The sequence below is a fragment of the Procambarus clarkii genome, unplaced genomic scaffold (assembly GCF_040958095.1).
Source record: "Procambarus clarkii isolate CNS0578487 unplaced genomic scaffold, FALCON_Pclarkii_2.0 HiC_scaffold_135, whole genome shotgun sequence".
Taxonomy (NCBI): domain Eukaryota; kingdom Metazoa; phylum Arthropoda; class Malacostraca; order Decapoda; family Cambaridae; genus Procambarus; species Procambarus clarkii.
Genome location: NW_027189168.1, coordinates 880666 through 899343, shown reverse-complemented (window position 1 = coordinate 899343; position 18678 = coordinate 880666). Strand labels below are relative to the sequence as shown.

The following is an 18678-nucleotide window of genomic DNA, read 5'->3' as shown; positions in this document are numbered from 1 at the left end:
GGTGTCGACACATTTAGGACGTCGACACATAGTGGGCGTCGACACATGGAGGGGTGTCGACACATGGTGAGGGTCGACACATGGAGAGCGTCGACACATGGAGGGTGTCAACACATGGAGGGCGTCGACACATAGAGGGCGTCGACACACGTAGGGTGACGACACATGACGGGCGTCGACACATAGGGGACGTCGACACATCGAGGACGTCGACACATGGAGGGCATCGACACATGGAGGGCATCGACACATGGAGGGCGTCGACACATAGAGGGCGTTGACACATAGAGGGGTGTCGACACATGGTGAGCGTCGACACATGGAGGGCGTCGACACATGGAGGGTGTCGACACATGAAGGGTGTAGACACATGGAGTGGTATCGACACGTGGAGAGCGTCGACACATGGAGGGTGTTGCCACATGGAGGGCGTCGACACATGGAGGGCGTCGACACATGGAGGGCGTCGACACATGGAGGGCGTTGATACATTGAGGTTGTCGACACATGGAGGGTGTCGACACATGGAGGGCGTCGACACATGGAGGGCGTCGACACATGAAGGGCGTCGACACATGGATGGTGTCGAAACATGGAACGGCGTCGACACATGGAGGGGTGTCGAAACACAGAGAGTCGTCGACGCATGGAGGGGTGTCGACACATGGAGGGTGTCAACACATGGAGGGCGTCGACACATGGAGGGTGTTGACAAATGGAGGGCGTCGAGACATGGAGGGCGTTGACACATGGAGGGCGTCGACACATGTAGGGCGTCGACACATCGAGGGTGTCGACATATAGAGGGCGTCGACACATGGAGGGGGTCGACACATGGAGGACGTCAACACATAGAGGGTGTCGACACATGGAGGGCGTGGACTCATGTAGGGTGTCGACACATGGAGGGCATCGACACATGGAGGAAGTTGGCACATCGAGAACGTCGACACATGGATGGTGTCGATACATGGAGGGCATCGACACATGGAGAATGCCGACACATGGAGGGCGTCGACACATCCACATATGTAGGGTGTCGACACATGAAGGACGACGACACATAGAGGGAATCGACACAATGGAGAGGTGTCGACACATGGAGGATTTCGACATATGGAGTGTCGACAAATGGAGAGGTGTCGACACATGGAGGATTTCGACATATGGAGTGTCGACAAATGGAGAGGTGTCGACACATGGAGGACGTCGACACATGGAGGACGTCGACACATGGAGGACGTCGACACACGGATGGTGTCGACACATGGAAGGCATCGACACATGGAGGGCGTCGACAAATAGAGGGCTTCGGCCAATGGGGAGGTGTCTACACATGTAGGCCGTCGACACATGGGAAGACGGCGACACATGGATGGTGTCGACACATCGAGGGCATCGACTCATGGTGGGCGTCGACACATGGAGAACGTCGACACATCGAGTCCATCGACACATGGAGGGTGTCGACACATGGAGAACGTCGACACATAGAGGGCGTAGACACATGGAGGGTTGTCGATACATGGATAGGGTCGATACATGGAGGGTGTCGACACATGGTGGCGTCGACACATGGAGGGGTGTCGACACATGGAGAGCGTCGACACATGGAGAGCGTCGACACATGGAGGGTGTCGGCACATGGAGGTTGTCGACGCCCTTCATGTGTCGACGCATGGAGGTTGTCGACACATGGAGGACGTCGACACATGGAGGGCGTCGACACATGGAGGACATCGAAACATGGAGAGCGTTGACACATGCAGCGCGTCGACACATAGCGGGTGTCGACACATTGAGGGAATCGACACATGGAAGGCGTCGACACATGGAGGGGTGTCGACACATGGAGAGCGTCGACGCATGGAGGGTGTCAACACATGGATTGCGTCGACACATGGAGGGCGTCGACACAGAGGACGTCGACACATTTAGAACGTCTACACATGGATGGTGTCGATACATGGAGGGCGTCGACACATGGAGCGCGTCGACACATGGAAGACGTCGACACATGGATGATGTCGACACATGTAGGGCATCGACACATGTAGGGCATCGACACATGGAGGGCGTCGACACATGGAGGACGTCGACACATGTAGGGCATCGACACATGGAGGGCGTCGACACATGGAGGACGTCGACACATGGAGGGTGTCGACACATGGAGAAAGTTGGCACATCGAGGACATCGACACATGGATGGTGTCGACACATAGCGGGTGTCGACACATTGAGGGAATCGACACATAGAAGGCGTCGACACATAGAGGGGTGTCGACACATGGAGAGCGTCGACGCATGGAGGGTGTCGACACATGGTGGGCGTTGACACATGGAGGGCGACGACACATGGAGGGTGTCGACAAATGTAGGGCGTCGACACATGGAGGGCGTCGACACATGGAGGACGTCAACACATTGAGGGCGTCAACACATGGAGGGCGTCGACACATGGAGGGAGTCGATACATGGAGGGCGTCGACTCGTGGAGGGCGTCGACACATGGAGGGCGTCGACACATGGAGGGCTTCGACATATGGAGGCCCTCGACACATTGAGGGTGTCGACACATGGAGGGCGTCGACACATAGAGGGCGTCGACACATGAAGGGTCGTCGACACATGGAGGGTGTCGATACATGAAGGGCGTCGACACATGGAGGGCGTCGACACATGGAGGGCGTCGACACATGGAGGGTGTCGACACATGGAGGACCTCGACACATAGAGGGCGTCGACACATGAAGGGGTGTCGAAACATGGTGAGCGACGACACATGGAGAGCGTCGACAAATGGAGGGTGTCGACACATGGAGGGTGTAGACACATGGAGGGTGTCGACACATGGATGGTGTTGATACATAGAGGGCGTCGACACATAGAGGGTGTCGACACATGGAGGACGTCAACACATGGAGGGGTGTCGACACACAGAGGGCGTCGACACATGGAGGGGTGTCGACACATTTACGGTGCCGACACATGGAGGGCGTCGACACATTTAAGGCGTTGACACATGGAGGGTGTCGACACATGGAAGGCGTCGACACATTTAAGGCGTTGACACATGGAGGGTGTCGACACATGGAGGGTGTCGACACATAGAGGGCGTCGACACATGGAGGGTGTTGACACATGGAGGGGTGTCGACACATGGAGGGTGTTGACACATGGAGGGCGTCGACACATGGAGGGCGTCGACACATGGAGGGTGTTGACACATGGTGAGGGTCGACACATGGAGGGTGTTGACATATGGAGGGTGTTGACACATGGAGGGCGTCGACACATGGAGGGTGTTGACACATGGAGGGCGTCGACACATAGGGGACGTCGACACATGGAGAACGTCGAAAAATGGATTGTGTCGACACATGGAGGGCGTCGACACATAGGGGACGTCAACACATCGAGGACGTCGACACATGGAGGGCATCGACACATGGAGGGCATCGACTCATGGAGGGCGTCGACACATAGAGGGCGTTGACACATAGAGGGGTGTCGACACATGGTGAGCGTCGACACATGGAGGGCGTCGACACATGGAGGGTGTCGACACATGGAGGGTGTAGACACATGGAGTGGTATCGACACGTGGAGAGCGTCGACACATGGAGGGTGTTGCCACATGGAGGGCGTCGACACATGGAGGGCGTCGACACATGGAGGGTGTCGACACATGGAGGGCGTCGACACATGGAGGGCGTCGACACATGAAGGGCGTCGACACATGGATGGTGTCGAAACATAGAACGGCGTCGACACATGGAGGGGTGTCGAAACACAGAGAGTCGTCGACGCATGGAGGGGTGTCGACACATGGAGGGTGTCTACACATGGAGGGCGTCGACACATGGAGGGTGTTGACAAATGGAGGGCGTCGAGACATGGAGGGCGTTGACACATGGAGGGCGTCGACACATGTAGGGCGTCGACACATCGAGGGTGTCGACATATAGAGGGAGTCGACACATGGAGGGGGTCGACACATGGAGGGCGTCGAGACACAGAGGGTGTCGACACATGGAGGGCGTGGACTCATGTAGGGTGTCGACACATGGAGGGCATCGACACATGGAGGAAGTTGGCACATCGAGAACGTCGACACATGGATGGTGTCGATACATGGAGGGCATCGACACATGGAGAATGCCGACACATGGAGGGCGTCGACACATCCACATATGTAGGGTGTCGACACATGGAGGACGACGACACATAGAGGGAGTCGACACAATGGAGAGGTGTCGACACATGGAGGATTTCGACATATGGAGGGTCGACAAATGGAGAGGTGTCGACACATGGAGGACGTCGACACATGGAGGACGTCGACACATGGAGGACGTCGACACGCGGATGGTGTCGACACATGGAAGGCATCGACACATGGAGGGCGTCGACAAATAGAGGGCTTCGGCCAATGGGGAGGTGTCTACACATGTCGGCCGTCGACACATGGGAAGACGGCGACACATGGATGGTGTCGACACACGGAGGGCATCGACTCATGGTGGGCGTCGACACATGGAGAACGTCGACACATCGAGGCCGTCGACACATGGAGGGTGTCGACACATGGAGAACGTCGACACATAGAGGGCGTAGACACATGGAGGGTTGTCGACACATGGATAGGGTCGATACATGGAGGGTGTCGACACATGGTGGCGTCGACACATGGAGGGGTGTCGACACATGGAGAGCGTCGACACATGGAGAGCGTCGACACATGAAGGGTGTCGGCACATGGAGGTTGTCGACGCCCTTCATGTGTCGACGCATGGAGGTTGTCGACACATGGAGGACGTCGACACATGGAGGGCGTCGACACATGGAGGGCATCGAAACATGGAGAGCGTTGACACATGCAGCGCGTCGACACATAGCGGGTGTCGACACATTGAGGGAATCGACACATGGAAGGCGTCGACAAATGGAGGGGTGTCGACACATGGAGAGCGTCGACGCATGGAGGGTGTCGACACATGGATTGCGTCGACACATGGAGGGCGTCGACACAGAGGATGTCGACACATTTAGAACGTCTACACATGGATGGTGTCGATACATGGAGGGCGTCGACACATGGAGCGCGTCGACACATAGCAGGTATCGACACATTGAGGGAATCGACACATGGAAGGCGTCGACACATGGAAGACGTCGACACATGGATGATGTCGACACATGTAGGGCATCGACACATGGAGGGCGTCGACACATGGAGGACGTCGACACATGGAGGGTGTCGACACATGGAGAAAGTTGGCACATCGAGGACATCGACACATGGATGGTGTCGACACATAGCGGGTGTCGACACATTGAGGGAATCGACACATGGAAGGCGTCGACACATAGAGGGGTGTCGACACATGGAGAGCGTCGACGCATGGAGGGTGTCGACACATGGTGGGCGTTGACACATGGAGGGCGACGACACATGGAGGGTGTCGACAAATGTAGGGCGTCGACACATGGAGGGCGTCGACACATGGAGGGCGTCAACACATTGAGGGCGTCAACACATGGAGGGCGTCGACACATGAAGGGCGTCGACACATGGAGGGAGTCGACACATGCAGGGCGTCGACACATGGATGGCGTTGACACATAGAGGGCGTGGACATACATAGGGTATCGACACTTGGAGGGCGTCGACACATAGAGGACGTCGACAAATCGGGGACGTCGACACATGGATGGTGTTGACACATGGAGGGCGTCGACACATGGAGGGCGTCGACTCGTGGAGGGCGTCGACACATGGAGGGCGTCGACTCGTGGAGGGCGTCGACACATGGAGGGCGTCGACACATGGAGAGCTTCGACATATGGAGGGCCTCGACACATTGAGGGTGTCGACAAATGGAGGGCGTCGACACATAGAGGGCGTCGACACATGAAGGGTCGTCGACACGTGGAGGGTGTCGATACATGAAGGGCGTCGACACATGGAGGGCGTCGACACATGGAGGGTGTCGACACATGGAGGACCTCGACACATAGAGGGCGTCGACACATGAAGGGGTGTCGAAACATGGTGAGCGACGACACATGGAGAGCGTCGACACATGGAAGGTGTCGACACATGGATGGTGCAGACACATGGAGGGTGTCGACACATGGAGGGTATCGACTCATGGAGGGCATCGACACATAGAGGGCGTCGACACACGTAGGGTGATGACACATGGCGGGCGTCGACACATAGAGGATGTCGACACATCGAGGACGTCGACACATGGATGGTGTCGTCACATGGAGGGCATCGACACATGGAGGCCGTCGACAAATGGAAGGCATCGACACATGGAGGGTGTCGACACGTGGAGGACGTCGACACATAGAGGGCGTCGACACATCGAGGGGTGTCGACACATGGTGAGCGTCGACACATGGAGAGCGTCGACACATGGAGGTGTCGACACATCGAGGGTGTAGACACATGGAGGGGTATCGACACGTGGAGAGCGTCGACACATGGAGGGCGTCGACACATGGAGGACATTGATACATGGAGGGCGTCGACACATGGTGAGCGTTGACACATGGAGGATGTTGACACATGGAGGGCGTCGACACATGGAACGGCGTCGACACATGGAGGACATTGATACATGGAGGGCGTCGACACATGGTGAGCGTTGACACATGGAGGATGTTGACACATGGAGGGCGTCGACACATGGAACGGCGTCGACACATTGAGGGCGTCGACCCATAGAGGGTGTTGACACATAGAGGACGTCGACATATGGAAGGCGTCGACACATGGAGAGCTTCGACACATGGAGGACATCGACATATATAGGGCTTCGACACATGGAGAGCGTCGAAACATGGAGGGCGTCGACACATGGAGGACGTCGACACATGGAGGGCGTCGACACATGGAGGACGTTGACACATAGAGGGCGTCAACACATGGAAAGGTGTCGACACATGGGTGGTGTCGACACATGGGTGGTGTCGGCACATGGGTGGTGTCGACACATGGGTGGTGTCGACACATGGGTGGTGTCGACACATAGAGGGTGTCGACACATGGAGGACGTCGACATATGGAGGGCGTCGACACATGGAGAGCGTCGACACATGAAGGACGTCGACATATGGAGGGCTTCGACACATGGAGAGCGTCGAAACATGGAGGGCATCGACACATAGAGGACGTCGACACATGGAGGGCGTCGACACATGGAGGACGTTGACACATAGAGGGCGTCAACACATGGAAAGGTGTCGACACATGGAGGGCGTCGACATATTTAGGGTGTCGACACATGGAGGGGGTCGACACATGGAGGGCGTCGACACATGGAGGGTGTCGACACATGAAGAGCGTCGACAAATGAAGGGCGTTGACACATGGATGGTGTCGACACATGAAGGGCGTCGACACATGAAGGGCGTCGACACATGGAGGGCGTCGACACATGGAGGGCGTCAAGACATGGATTGCATTGACACATAGAGTACGTCGACACACATAAGGTGTCGACACATTGAGAACGTCGACACATAGAGGACGTCGACAAATCGAGGACGTCGACACATGGACGGTGTCGACACATGGAGTGCATCGACACATGGAGGGCATCGACACATAGAGGGCGTCGACACATAGAGGGCGTCGACACATGTATGGTGATGACACATGGCGGGCGTCGACACATAGAGGATGTCGACACATCGAGGACGTCGACACATGGATGGTGTCGACACATGGAGGGCATCGACACATGGAGGGGTGTCGACACATTGAAAACGTCGACACATGGAGGGCGTCGGCACATGGAGGGCGTCGACTCGTAGAGGGCGTCGACACATGGAGGGCGTCGAGACATAGAGGGCTTCGACATATGGAGGGCGTCGACACATGGAGGGTGTCGACACATGAAGGGCGTCGACACATGAAGGGCGTTGACACATGGATGGTGTCGACACATGAAGGGCGTCGACACATGAAGGGCGTCGACACATGGAGGGCGTCGACACATGGAGGGCGTCAACACATGGATTGCATTGACACATAGAGGGCGTCGATACAAATAAGGTGTCGACACATTGAGAACGTCGACACATAGAGGACGTCGACAAATCGAGGACGTCGACACATGGACGGTGTCGACACATGGAGTGCATCGACACATGGAGGGCATCGAAACATGGTGGGTGTCGACACATTTAGGACGTCGACACATAGTGGGCGTCGAAACATTTAGGGGTGTCGACACATGGTGAGGGTCGAAACATGGAGAGCGTCGACACATGGAGGGTGTAGACACATAGAGGGGTGTCGACACGTAGAGAGCATCGAAACATGGAGGGTATCGACTCATGGAGGGCATCGACACATAGAGGGCGTCGACACACGTAGGGTGATGACACATGGCGGGCGTCGACACATAGAGGATGTCGACACATCGAGGACGTCGACACATGGATGGTGTCGTCACATGGAGGGCATCGACACATGGAGGCCGTCGACAAATGGAAGGCATCGACACATGGAGGGTGTCGACACGTGGAGGACGTCGACACATAGAGGGCGTCGACACATCGAGGGGTGTCGACACATGGTGAGCGTCGACACATGGAGAGCGTCGACACATGGAGGTGTCGACACATCGAGGGTGTAGACACATGGAGGGGTATCGACACGTGGAGAGCGTCGACACATGGAGGGCGTCGACACATGGAGGACATTGATACATGGAGGGCGTCGACACATGGTGAGCGTTGACACATGGAGGATGTTGACACATGGAGGGCGTCGACACATGGAACGGCGTCGACACATGGAGGACATTGATACATGGAGGGCGTCGACACATGGTGAGCGTTGACACATGGAGGATGTTGACACATGGAGGGCGTCGACACATGGAACGGCGTCGACACATTGAGGGCGTCGACCCATAGAGGGTGTTGACACATAGAGGACGTCGACATATGGAAGGCGTCGACACATGGAGAGCTTCGACACATGGAGGACGTCGACATATATAGGGCTTCGACACATGGAGAGCGTCGAAACATGGAGGGCGTCGACACATGGAGGACGTCGACACATGGAGGGCGTCGACACATGGAGGACGTTGACACATAGAGGGCGTCAACACATGGAAAGGTGTCGACACATGGGTGGTGTCGACACATGGGTGGTGTCGACACATGGGTGGTGTCGACACATGGAGGACGTCGACATATGGAGGGCGTCGACACATGGAGAGCGTCGACACATGAAGGACGTCGACATATGGAGGGCTTCGACACATGGAGAGCGTCGAAACATGGAGGGCATCGACACATAGAGGACGTCGACACATGGAGGGCGTCGACACATGGAGGACGTTGACACATAGAGGGCGTCAACACATGGAAAGGTGTCAACACATGGAGGGCGTCGACATATTTAGGGTGTCGACACATGGAGGGGGTCGACACATGGAGGGCGTCGACACATGGAGGGTGTCGACACATGAAGAGCGTCGACACATGAAGGGCGTTGACACATGGATGGTGTCGACACATGAAGGGCGTCGACACATGAAGGGCGTCGACACATGGAGGGCGTCGACACATGGAGGGCGTCAAGACATGGATTGCATTGACACATAGAGGGCGTCGATACACATAAGGTGTCGACACATTGAGAACGTCGACACATAGAGGACGTCGACAAATCGAGGACGTCGACACATGGACGGTGTCGACACATGGAGTGCATCGACACATGGAGGGCATCGACACATAGAGGGCGTCGACACATAGAGGGCGTCGACACATGTATGGTGATGACACATGGCGGGCGTCGACACATAGAGGATGTCGACACATCGAGGACGTCGACACATGGATGGTGTCGACACATGGAGGGCATCGACACATGGAGGCCGTCGACACATGGAAGGCATCGACACATGGAGGGTGTCGACACGTGGAGGACGTCGACACATAGAGGGCGTCGACACATCGAGGGGTGTCGACACATGGTGAGCGTCGACACATGGAGAGCGTCGACACATGGAGGGTGTGCACACATGGAGGGTGTAGACACAAGGAGGGGTATCGACACGTGGAGAGCGTCGACACATGGAGAGTTTTGCCACATGGAGGGCTTCGACACATGGAGGGCGTCGACACATGGAGGGCATTGATACATGGAGGGCGTCGACACATGGTGAGCGTTGACACATGGAGGATGTTGACACATGGAGAGCGTCGACACATGGAGGGCTTCGACACATGGAGGGCGTCGACACATGGAACGGCGTCGACGCATTGAGGGCGTCGACCCATAGAGGGTGTTGACACATGTAGGACGTCGACATATGTAAGGCGTCGACACATGGAGAGCTTCGACACATGGAGGGCGTCTACACATGGAGGGTGTCGACACATGGAGGGTATCGACACATGGAGGGCGTCGACACATGGAGGGCATCGACACATGGAAGGTGTCGACACATGGAGGGCGTCGACACATGGAGGGCGGCGACACATGGAGGGCGTCGAAGCTAACAACATTCCCCTCAAGAAGTCACGACGCCCTTGAACTGCCTTGCACTCAGCAACATGTATTTCTTCATGACCTTGTTGCAAGAAAATGGTCTCATATTTGAGTGTATGACCGCACCTCAGATGGCCAGCAGTGCCGGGCACATTTGCCATGTTCTCTAGTGCACTTGAGCGGTGGGCCGGCCAGACCAGGCACACTATATGCCGCCATTATACCAGAAGTTATCCCCGCGGCCCCACTCTTCACCCAGGACACTCTCCCTGACCCAGGTGTACCCGGGGCAGAGTACCTGTAGTGCTGGTACGGCTCTACTGGTACATGTCTCCATCCCTCTCCCGCAGCTATAGAGCGGTCCATTAGAGGAGCGTTTAGTGGTGCGTGTGGGTCAGTGGTGGTGGTGGGAGCGTCTCGGGTGAGCCATGGGAGGCTGTGCTGGTAGAGGAGGTGGGAGGCAGGTGGTGTGGGGGTTTAGTTGTGGGGGAAATGTAGCACAACTCTCATGCTCATTACGGCTCTCTTTATTGATTAGTACTTGGCTGAGTGTAGGCCGTTACGCCCAGGGAGTTCTAAGTTACCCACGGAGAGCTCTAAGTTACCTCCGGGGAGCTCTCTGTTACAGGCAGGGAACTCTAAGTTACACCCCGAGAGCTCTAAGTTTTCCCAGAGGAGCTCTAAATTACCCCGGGAGCTCTAAGTTACGCCCCGGGAGCTCTAAGTTATCCCCGGGGAGCTCTAAGTTACGCCCAGGGGAGCTCTAAGTTACCCCCGGGATGCTCTAAATATCCCCAGGGAGCTCTAAGTTTCGCACGGGGAGCTCTAAGTTACGCCCGGGGAGCTCTAAGTTACGCCTGGGAAGCTCTAAGTTACGCCCGGGAAGCTCTAAGTTACGCTCAGGGAGCTCCAAGTTACCCACGGGGAGTTCTAAGTTACGCCCGGGGAGCTCCAAGCTACCCTCCTGAGAGCTGTAAGTTATCCACGGGGAGCTTTAAGTTATGCCCGGGGACCTCAAAGTTACCCACGGGGAGCTCTAAGTTACCCCGTGGAGCTCTAAGTTACCCCAGGGAAGCTCTAAGTTTCGCCTGGGGAGCTCTAAGTTACGGGTGGGAAGCTCTAAGTTTCCGCGGGGAGCTCTAGGTTAGGGCCGGGAAGATCCAAGTTACCCACTGGAGCTCTAAGTTACCCACGGGGCACTCGATGGTACGCTCGGGGAGCTCTAAGTTACCCCCCTCCCTCGGGAGCTCTGGGCTACCCCCGGGGAGCTCTGGGTTACCCCCGGGGAACTCTAAGTTAACCCTGGAGAGCTCTAAGCTATGCCCTGGGAGCTCTAAGTTACACACAGGGAGCTCTAAGTTAACCCCTGGGAGCTCTAAGTTAACCCCTGGGAGCTCTAAGTTCACCCCTGGGAGCTCTAAGTTAACCCCTGAGAGCTCTAGGTTACAGGCAGGATGATCTAAGTTACCCCCTGGGAGTTATAAGTTTCCCCCGGGGAGCTTTAGGTTACAGCTGGGAAAATCGAAGTTACCCACTAGAGCTCTAAGTTACGCCCTGGAGCTCTAAGGTACCCCTTGAGAACTCTAAGTTACCCCTGGGAGCTCTAGGTTACAGGCAGGAAGATCCAAGTTATGCCCCGGGAGCTCTAAGTTACGCCCCGGGAGCTCTAAGTTACGCCCCGCCCAGCAAACACAAATCATCTAGAAAACGTTTGTCTATCTCTTCCCATAGGTGTGGGAATGATTTGCATTGAGAATGGTGCAGGAGAGCCTTTGAGAAACTTTTACTCAAAAAATCCAAACACAAAGGTTTTATAATAAATTGTTTTTCTCAACTTTTTTGTTCCTAATGTATTACAAATAGTTTTTACATGTTTAAATATAAAATTTATGGTGTTTTTTTTTGTAAAATTCATTAATAAATTGTGAATGATATATATTGGCTGAGTGAAACGTTCAAAATCCATTTTGTTACAATATGATCAGAAAAAAAGTAGTTTTCCAAATTTTCTAAAAATCGCTCTTTTTAACACAGTTTGACTCCTTATGTATTCCACTAAACACTAATATCATGTTTAAATATATAATTTATGTATTATTCCCTAAGATAATTTATATAAATTATAAAAGTTGGTGGAAAGTGGTGTGAAAGAATCTGAAAACGTTTTGTTGTCTTATATTGGCGTGTTCTTATTAACTAGAGTGAGTAAGAGTGAGCGAGAGTGGGTAAGAGTGAGTAAGAGTGACTGAAGGTGAGTGAGAGTGCCAGAGAGTGTGTAAGTGTGAGTAAAAGTGACTGAGAGTGAGTAAGAGTGACAGAGTGAGTAAGAGTGAGAGTAAGGGTGACAGAATGAGTAAGAGTGAGAGTAAAAGTGATTGAGAGTAAGGGTGAGTATGAGAGTAAGAGTGATTGAGAGTTAGAGTGAGAGTAAGAGTGATTGAGAGTTAGTGAGAGTAAGAGTGATTGAGAGTAAGAGTGATTGAGAGTAAGAGTGATTGGGAGTTAAGAGTAATTGGGAGTAGGAGTAAGAGTGAGAGTAGGAGTAAGAATGAGAATAAGAGTGATTGAGAGTAAGAGTGAGTAAGAGTAAGAATGAGAGTAAGAGTGATTGAGAGTAAGAGTGATTGAGAGTAAGAGTGATTGAGAGTAAGAGTGATTGGGAGTAAGAGTGATTGGAAGTAAGAGTAAGAGTGAGAGTAAGAGTAAGAATGAGAATAAGAGTGATTGCGAGTAAGAGTGATTGGGAGTAAGAGTAAGAGTAAGAATGAGAGTAGGAGTGATTGAGAGTAGGAGTGATTGGGAGTAGGAGTGATTGGGAGTAAGAGTGATTGAGAGTAAGAGTAATTGAGAGTAAGAGTATGAGAGTAAGAGTGAGAGTGAGTATGAATGGGTAAGGGTGACTGAGAGTGAGTAAGAGTGACAGAGTAAGAGTGATAGAGAGTAAGAGTGACAGAGAGTAAGAGTGACAGAGAGTAAGAGTGACAGAGAGTAAGAGTGACAGAGAGTAAGAGTGACAGAGTAAGAGTGAGTATGAGAGTGAGTAAGGATGACTGAGAGTAAGAGTGAGTAATAGTGCATAAGAGTGATTGAGAGTTAGAGTGAGAGTAAGAGTGATTGAGAGTTAGTGAGAGTAAGAGTGATTGAGAGTAAGAGTGATTGAGAGTAAGAGTGATTGAGAGTAAGAGTGATTGGGAGTAAGAGTGATTGAGAGTAAGAGTGATTGGGAGTAAGAGTGATTGGGAGTAGGAGTAAGAATGAGAATAAGAGTGATTGAGAGTAAGAGTGAGTAAGAGTAAGAATGAGAGTAAGAGTGATTGAGAGTAAGAGTGATTGAGAGTAAGAGTATGAGAGTAAGAGTGAGAGTGAGTATGAATGGGTAAGGGTGACTGAGAGTGAGTAAGAGTGACATAGTAAGAGTGATAGAGAGTAAGAGTGACAGAGAGTAAGAGTGACAGAGAGTAAGAGTGACAGAGAGTAAGAGTGACAGAGAGTAAGAGTGACAGAGAGTAAGAGTGACAGAGTAAGAGTGACAGAGTAAGAGTGACAAAGAGTAAGAGTGACAGAGAGTAAGAGTGACAGAGAGTAAGAGTGACAGAGTAAGAGTGAGTATGAGAGTGAGTAAGGATGACTGAGAGTAAGAGTGAGTAATAGTGCATAAGAGTGATTGAGAGTTAGAGTGAGAGTAAGAGTGATTGAGAGTTAGTGAGAGTAAGAGTGATTGAGAGTAAGAGTGATTGAGAGTAAGAGTGATTGAGAGTAAGAGTGATTGGGAGTAAGAGTGATTGAGAGTAAGAGTGATTGGGAGTAAGAGTGATTGGGAGTAGGAGTAAGAATGAGAATAAGAGTGATTGAGAGTAAGAGTGAGTAAGAGTAAGAATGAGAGTAAGAGTGATTGAGAGTAAGAGTGATTGAGAGTAAGAGTGATTGAGAGTATGAGTGATTGAGAGTAAGAGTGATTGGGAGTAAGAGTAAGAGTGAGAGTAAGAGTAAGAATGAGAATAAGAGTGATTGAGAGTAAGAGTGATTGGGAGTAAGAGTGACAGAGAGTAAGAGTGACAGAGTAAGAGTGACAGAGAGTAAGAGTGACAGAGAGTAAGAGTGACAGAGTAAGAGTGACAGAGTAAGAGTGACAGAGAGTAAGAGTGACAGAGAGTAAGAGTGACAGAGTAAGAGTGACAGAGTAAGAGTGACAGAGTAAGAGTGACAGAGAGTAGGAGTGACAGAGAGTAAGAGTGACAGAGAGTAAGAGTGACAGAGTAAGAGTGAGTATGAGAGTGAGTAAGGATGACTGAGAGTAAGAGTGATTAATAGTGCGTAAGAGTGATTGAGAGTTAGAGTGAGAGTAAGAGTGATTGAGAGTTTGTGAGAGTAAGAGTGATTGAGAGTAAGAGTGATTGAGAGTAAGAGTGATTGAGAGTAAGAGTGATTGAGAGTAAGAGTGGTTGAGAGTAAGAGTGATTGGGAGTAAGAGTGATTGGGAGTAAGAGTAGGAGTGAGAGTAAGAGTAAGAATGAGAATAAGAGTGATTGAGCGTAAGAGTGATTGGGAGTAAGAGTAATTGAGAGTAAGAGTATGAGAGTAAGAGTGAGAGAGTGAGTATGAATGGGTAAGGGTGACTGAGAGTGAGTAAGAGTGACAGAGTAAGAGTGATAGAGAGTAAGAGTGACAGAGAGTAAGAGTGACAGAGAGTAAGAGTGACAGAGAGTAAGAGTGACAGAGTAAGAGTGACAGAGTAAGAGTGACAGAGAGTAAGAGTGACAGAGAGTAAGAGTGACAGAGAGTAAGAGTGACAGAGAGTAAGAGTGACAGAGTAAGAGTGAGTATGAGAGTGAGTAAGGATGACTGAGAGTAAGAGTGAGTAATAGTGCGTAAGAGTGATTGAGAGTTAGAGTGAGAGTAAGAGTGATTGAGAGTTAGTGAGAGTAAGAGTGATTGAGAGTAAGAGTGATTGAGAGTAAGAGTGATTGAGAGTAAGAGGGATTGAAAGTAAGAGTGATTGGGAGTAAGAGTGATTGAGAGTAAGAGTGATTGGGAGTAAGAGTGATTGGGAGTAGGAGTAAGAATGAGAATAAGAGTGATTGAGAGTAAGAGTGAGTAAGAGTAAGAATGAGAGAAAGAGTGATTGAGAGTAAGAGTGATTGAGAGTAAGAGTGATTGAGAGTAAGAGTGATTGGGAGTAAGAGTGATTGGGAGTAAGAGTAAGAGTGAGAGTAAGAGTAAGAATGAGAATAAGAGTGATTGAGAGTAAGAGTGATTGGGAGTAAGAGTAAGAGTAAGAATGAGAGTAGGAGTGATTGAGAGTAGGAGTGATTGGGAGTAGGAGTGATTGGGAGTAGGAGTGATTGAGAGTAAGAGTAATTGAGAGTAAGAGTATGAGAGTAAGAGTGAGAGAGTGAGTATGAATGGGTAAGGGTGACTGAGAGTGAGTAAGAATGACAGAGTAAGAGTGACAGAGAGTAAGAGTGACAGAGAGTAAGAGTGACAGAGAGTAAGAGTGACAGAGAGTAAGAGTGACAGAGTAAGAGTGACAGAGTAAGAGTGACAGCGAGTAAGAGTGACAGAGAGTAAGAGTGACAGAGTAAGAGTGACAGAGTAAGAGTGACAGAGTAAGAGTGACAGAGAGTAAGAGTGACAGAGAGTAAGAGTGACAGAGTAAGAGTGACAGAGTAAGAGTGAGTATGAAAGTGAGTAAGGATGACTGAGAGTAAGAGTGAGTAATAGTGCGTAAGAGTGATTGAGAGTTAGAGTGAGAGTAAGAGTGATTGAGAGTTAGTGAGAGTAAGAGTGATTGAGAGTAAGAGTGATTGAGAGTAAGAGTGATTGAGAGTAAGAGTGATTGAGAGTAAGAGTGATTGAGAGTAAGAGTGATTGGGAGTAAGAGTGATTGAGAGTAAGAGTGATTGGGAGTAAGAGTGATTGGGAGTAGGAGTAAGAATGAGAATAAGAGTGATTGAGAGTAAGAGTGAGTAAGAGTAAGAATGAGAGTAAGAGTGATTGAGAGTAAGAGTGATTGAGAGTAAGAGTGATTGAGAGTAAGAGTGATTGGGAGTAAGAGTGATTGGGAGTAAGAGTAAGAGTGAGAGTAAGAGTAAGAATGAGAATAAGAGTGATTGAGAGTAAGAGTGATTGGGAGTAAGAGTAAGAGTAAGAATGAGAGTAGAAGTGATTGAGAGTAGGAGTGATTGGGAGTAGGAGTGATTGGGAGTAAGAGTGATTGAGAGTAAGAGTAATTGAGAGTAAGAGTATGAGAGTAAGAGTGAGAGAGTGAGTATGAATGGGTAAGGGTGACTGAGAGTGAGTAAGAATGACAGAGTAAGAGTGACAGAGAGTAAGAGTGACAGAGAGTAAGAGTGACAGAGAGTAAGAGTGACAGAGTAAGAGTGACAGAGTAAGAGTGACAGAGAGTAAGAGTGACAGAGAGTAAGAGTGACAGAGAGTAAGAGTGACAGAGTAAGAGTGACAGAGTAAGAGTGAGTATGAGAGTGAGTAAGGATGACTGAGAGTAAGAGTGAGTAATAGTGCATAAGAGTGATTGAGAGTAAGAGTGAGTAATAGTGTGTAAGAGTGATTGAGAGTAAGAGTGAGTAATAGTGCGTAAGAGTGATTGAGAGTGAGAGTGATTATGAGAGAGTTAAGAGTGTGAGGTGTGAGAGGGTAGCAGGCCAGGGAGGCAGGATGTGTGATCACAGATAGGCCTAGGCCTAGGCCTCGTGATCTCTAATGTTGGTTTTTATATATATGTTGGATTTTTTGTCCTGTTTCAAATTATAATTATTTAGCAGGAATGTAATAAGATATTGCACAGTATTAATGTGACAATAATATATGCATTATTTCCTTGATAATCAAACTTGTTGTTCAAAGATAATATACAATCTTTGAAGGAAACATTTTGAGAGCGCAAGCTGGCAACACTGTTCTGGTGGTGAGAGAGACATGGTTAGTTGTGCTCAGACCTTCAGTGGTGAAGGGTGTGTCCCAGCTGGCCGCCACCAGCCGCCACCCGCCGCCACCCGCCGCCACCCGCCGCCACCCACCACCCACCACCAGCCGCCAGCCGCCACCTACCACCAGCCGCCACCCGCCACCACCCACCACCCACCACCAGCCGCCACCCGCCACCACCCACCACCAGCCGCCACCCGCCACCACCCACCACCAGCCGCCACCTGCCACCAGCCACCGCCACCAGCCACCGCCACCCACCACCGCCACCCACCACCCGCTGCCACCACCCACCGCCACCACCCACCACCAGCCGCCACCCGCCACCAGCCACCGCCACCCACCACCGCCACCCGCCGCCACCACCCACCACCACCAGCCGCCGCCGCCACCACCACCCACCACCACCGCCGCCACCACCCATCGCCGCCGCCGCCACCACCACCCACCACCACCGCCGCCACCACCCATCACCGCCGCCACCACCCACCACAGCCGCCGCCGCCACCACCACCACACACCACCACCGCCGCCACCACCCATCACCGCCGCCGCCACCACCACCCACCACCACCGCCGCCACCACCCATCACCGCCGCCACCACCCACCACAGCCGCCGCCGCCACCACCACCACGCACCACCACCGCCGCCACCACCCATCACCGCCGCCGCCGCCACCACCCACCACAGCCGCCGCCGCCACCACCCACCACAGCCGCCTCCGACACCACCGCCACCACCCACCACAGCCGCCACCACCACCCACCACCGCCGCAACCACCACCCACCACCACCACCACCCACCACCGCCGCCACCACCAGCCGCCACAAGCCGCCACCGCCCGCCACCGCCCGCCACCAGCCGCCATCACCACCACCACCACCACCAGCCGCCATCACCGCCACCAGCCGCCACCAGCTGCCACCACCACCAGCCGGCACCACCGCCCGCCACCAGCCGCCACCAGCTGCCACCACCACCAGCCGCCACCACCGCCCGCCATCAGCCGCCACCGCCAGCCGCCACCACCAGCCGCCATCACCGCCACCACCAGCCGCCACCACCAGCCGCCATCACCGCCACCACCAGCCGCCATCAGCTGCCACTGCCACCAGCCGTCACCACCAGCCGCCACCAGCTGCCACCGCCCGCCACCAGCCGCCACCACCAGCCGCCACCACCGCCACCACCACCTG

At 52.9% G+C, this 18678-nt stretch overlaps 2 protein-coding genes across 2 annotated transcripts; both read right to left on the bottom strand.

The window, feature by feature from the left end:
• Window positions 1–3466: 3466 nt before the first annotated feature.
• Window positions 3467–4054, bottom strand: LOC138360965 (uncharacterized). Its single transcript, XM_069320448.1, has one exon. The coding sequence runs from the start codon at window positions 4052–4054 to the stop codon at window positions 3467–3469; it is 588 nt and encodes a 195-aa protein (XP_069176549.1).
• Window positions 4055–7286: 3232 nt separating this feature from the next.
• LOC138360964 (keratin-associated protein 4-11-like) lies at window positions 7287–8180 on the bottom strand. The gene has a single exon (XM_069320447.1). It carries the CDS (start codon window positions 8178–8180, stop codon window positions 7287–7289), a length of 894 nt encoding a protein of 297 aa, XP_069176548.1.
• Window positions 8181–18678: the final 10498 nt, after the last annotated feature.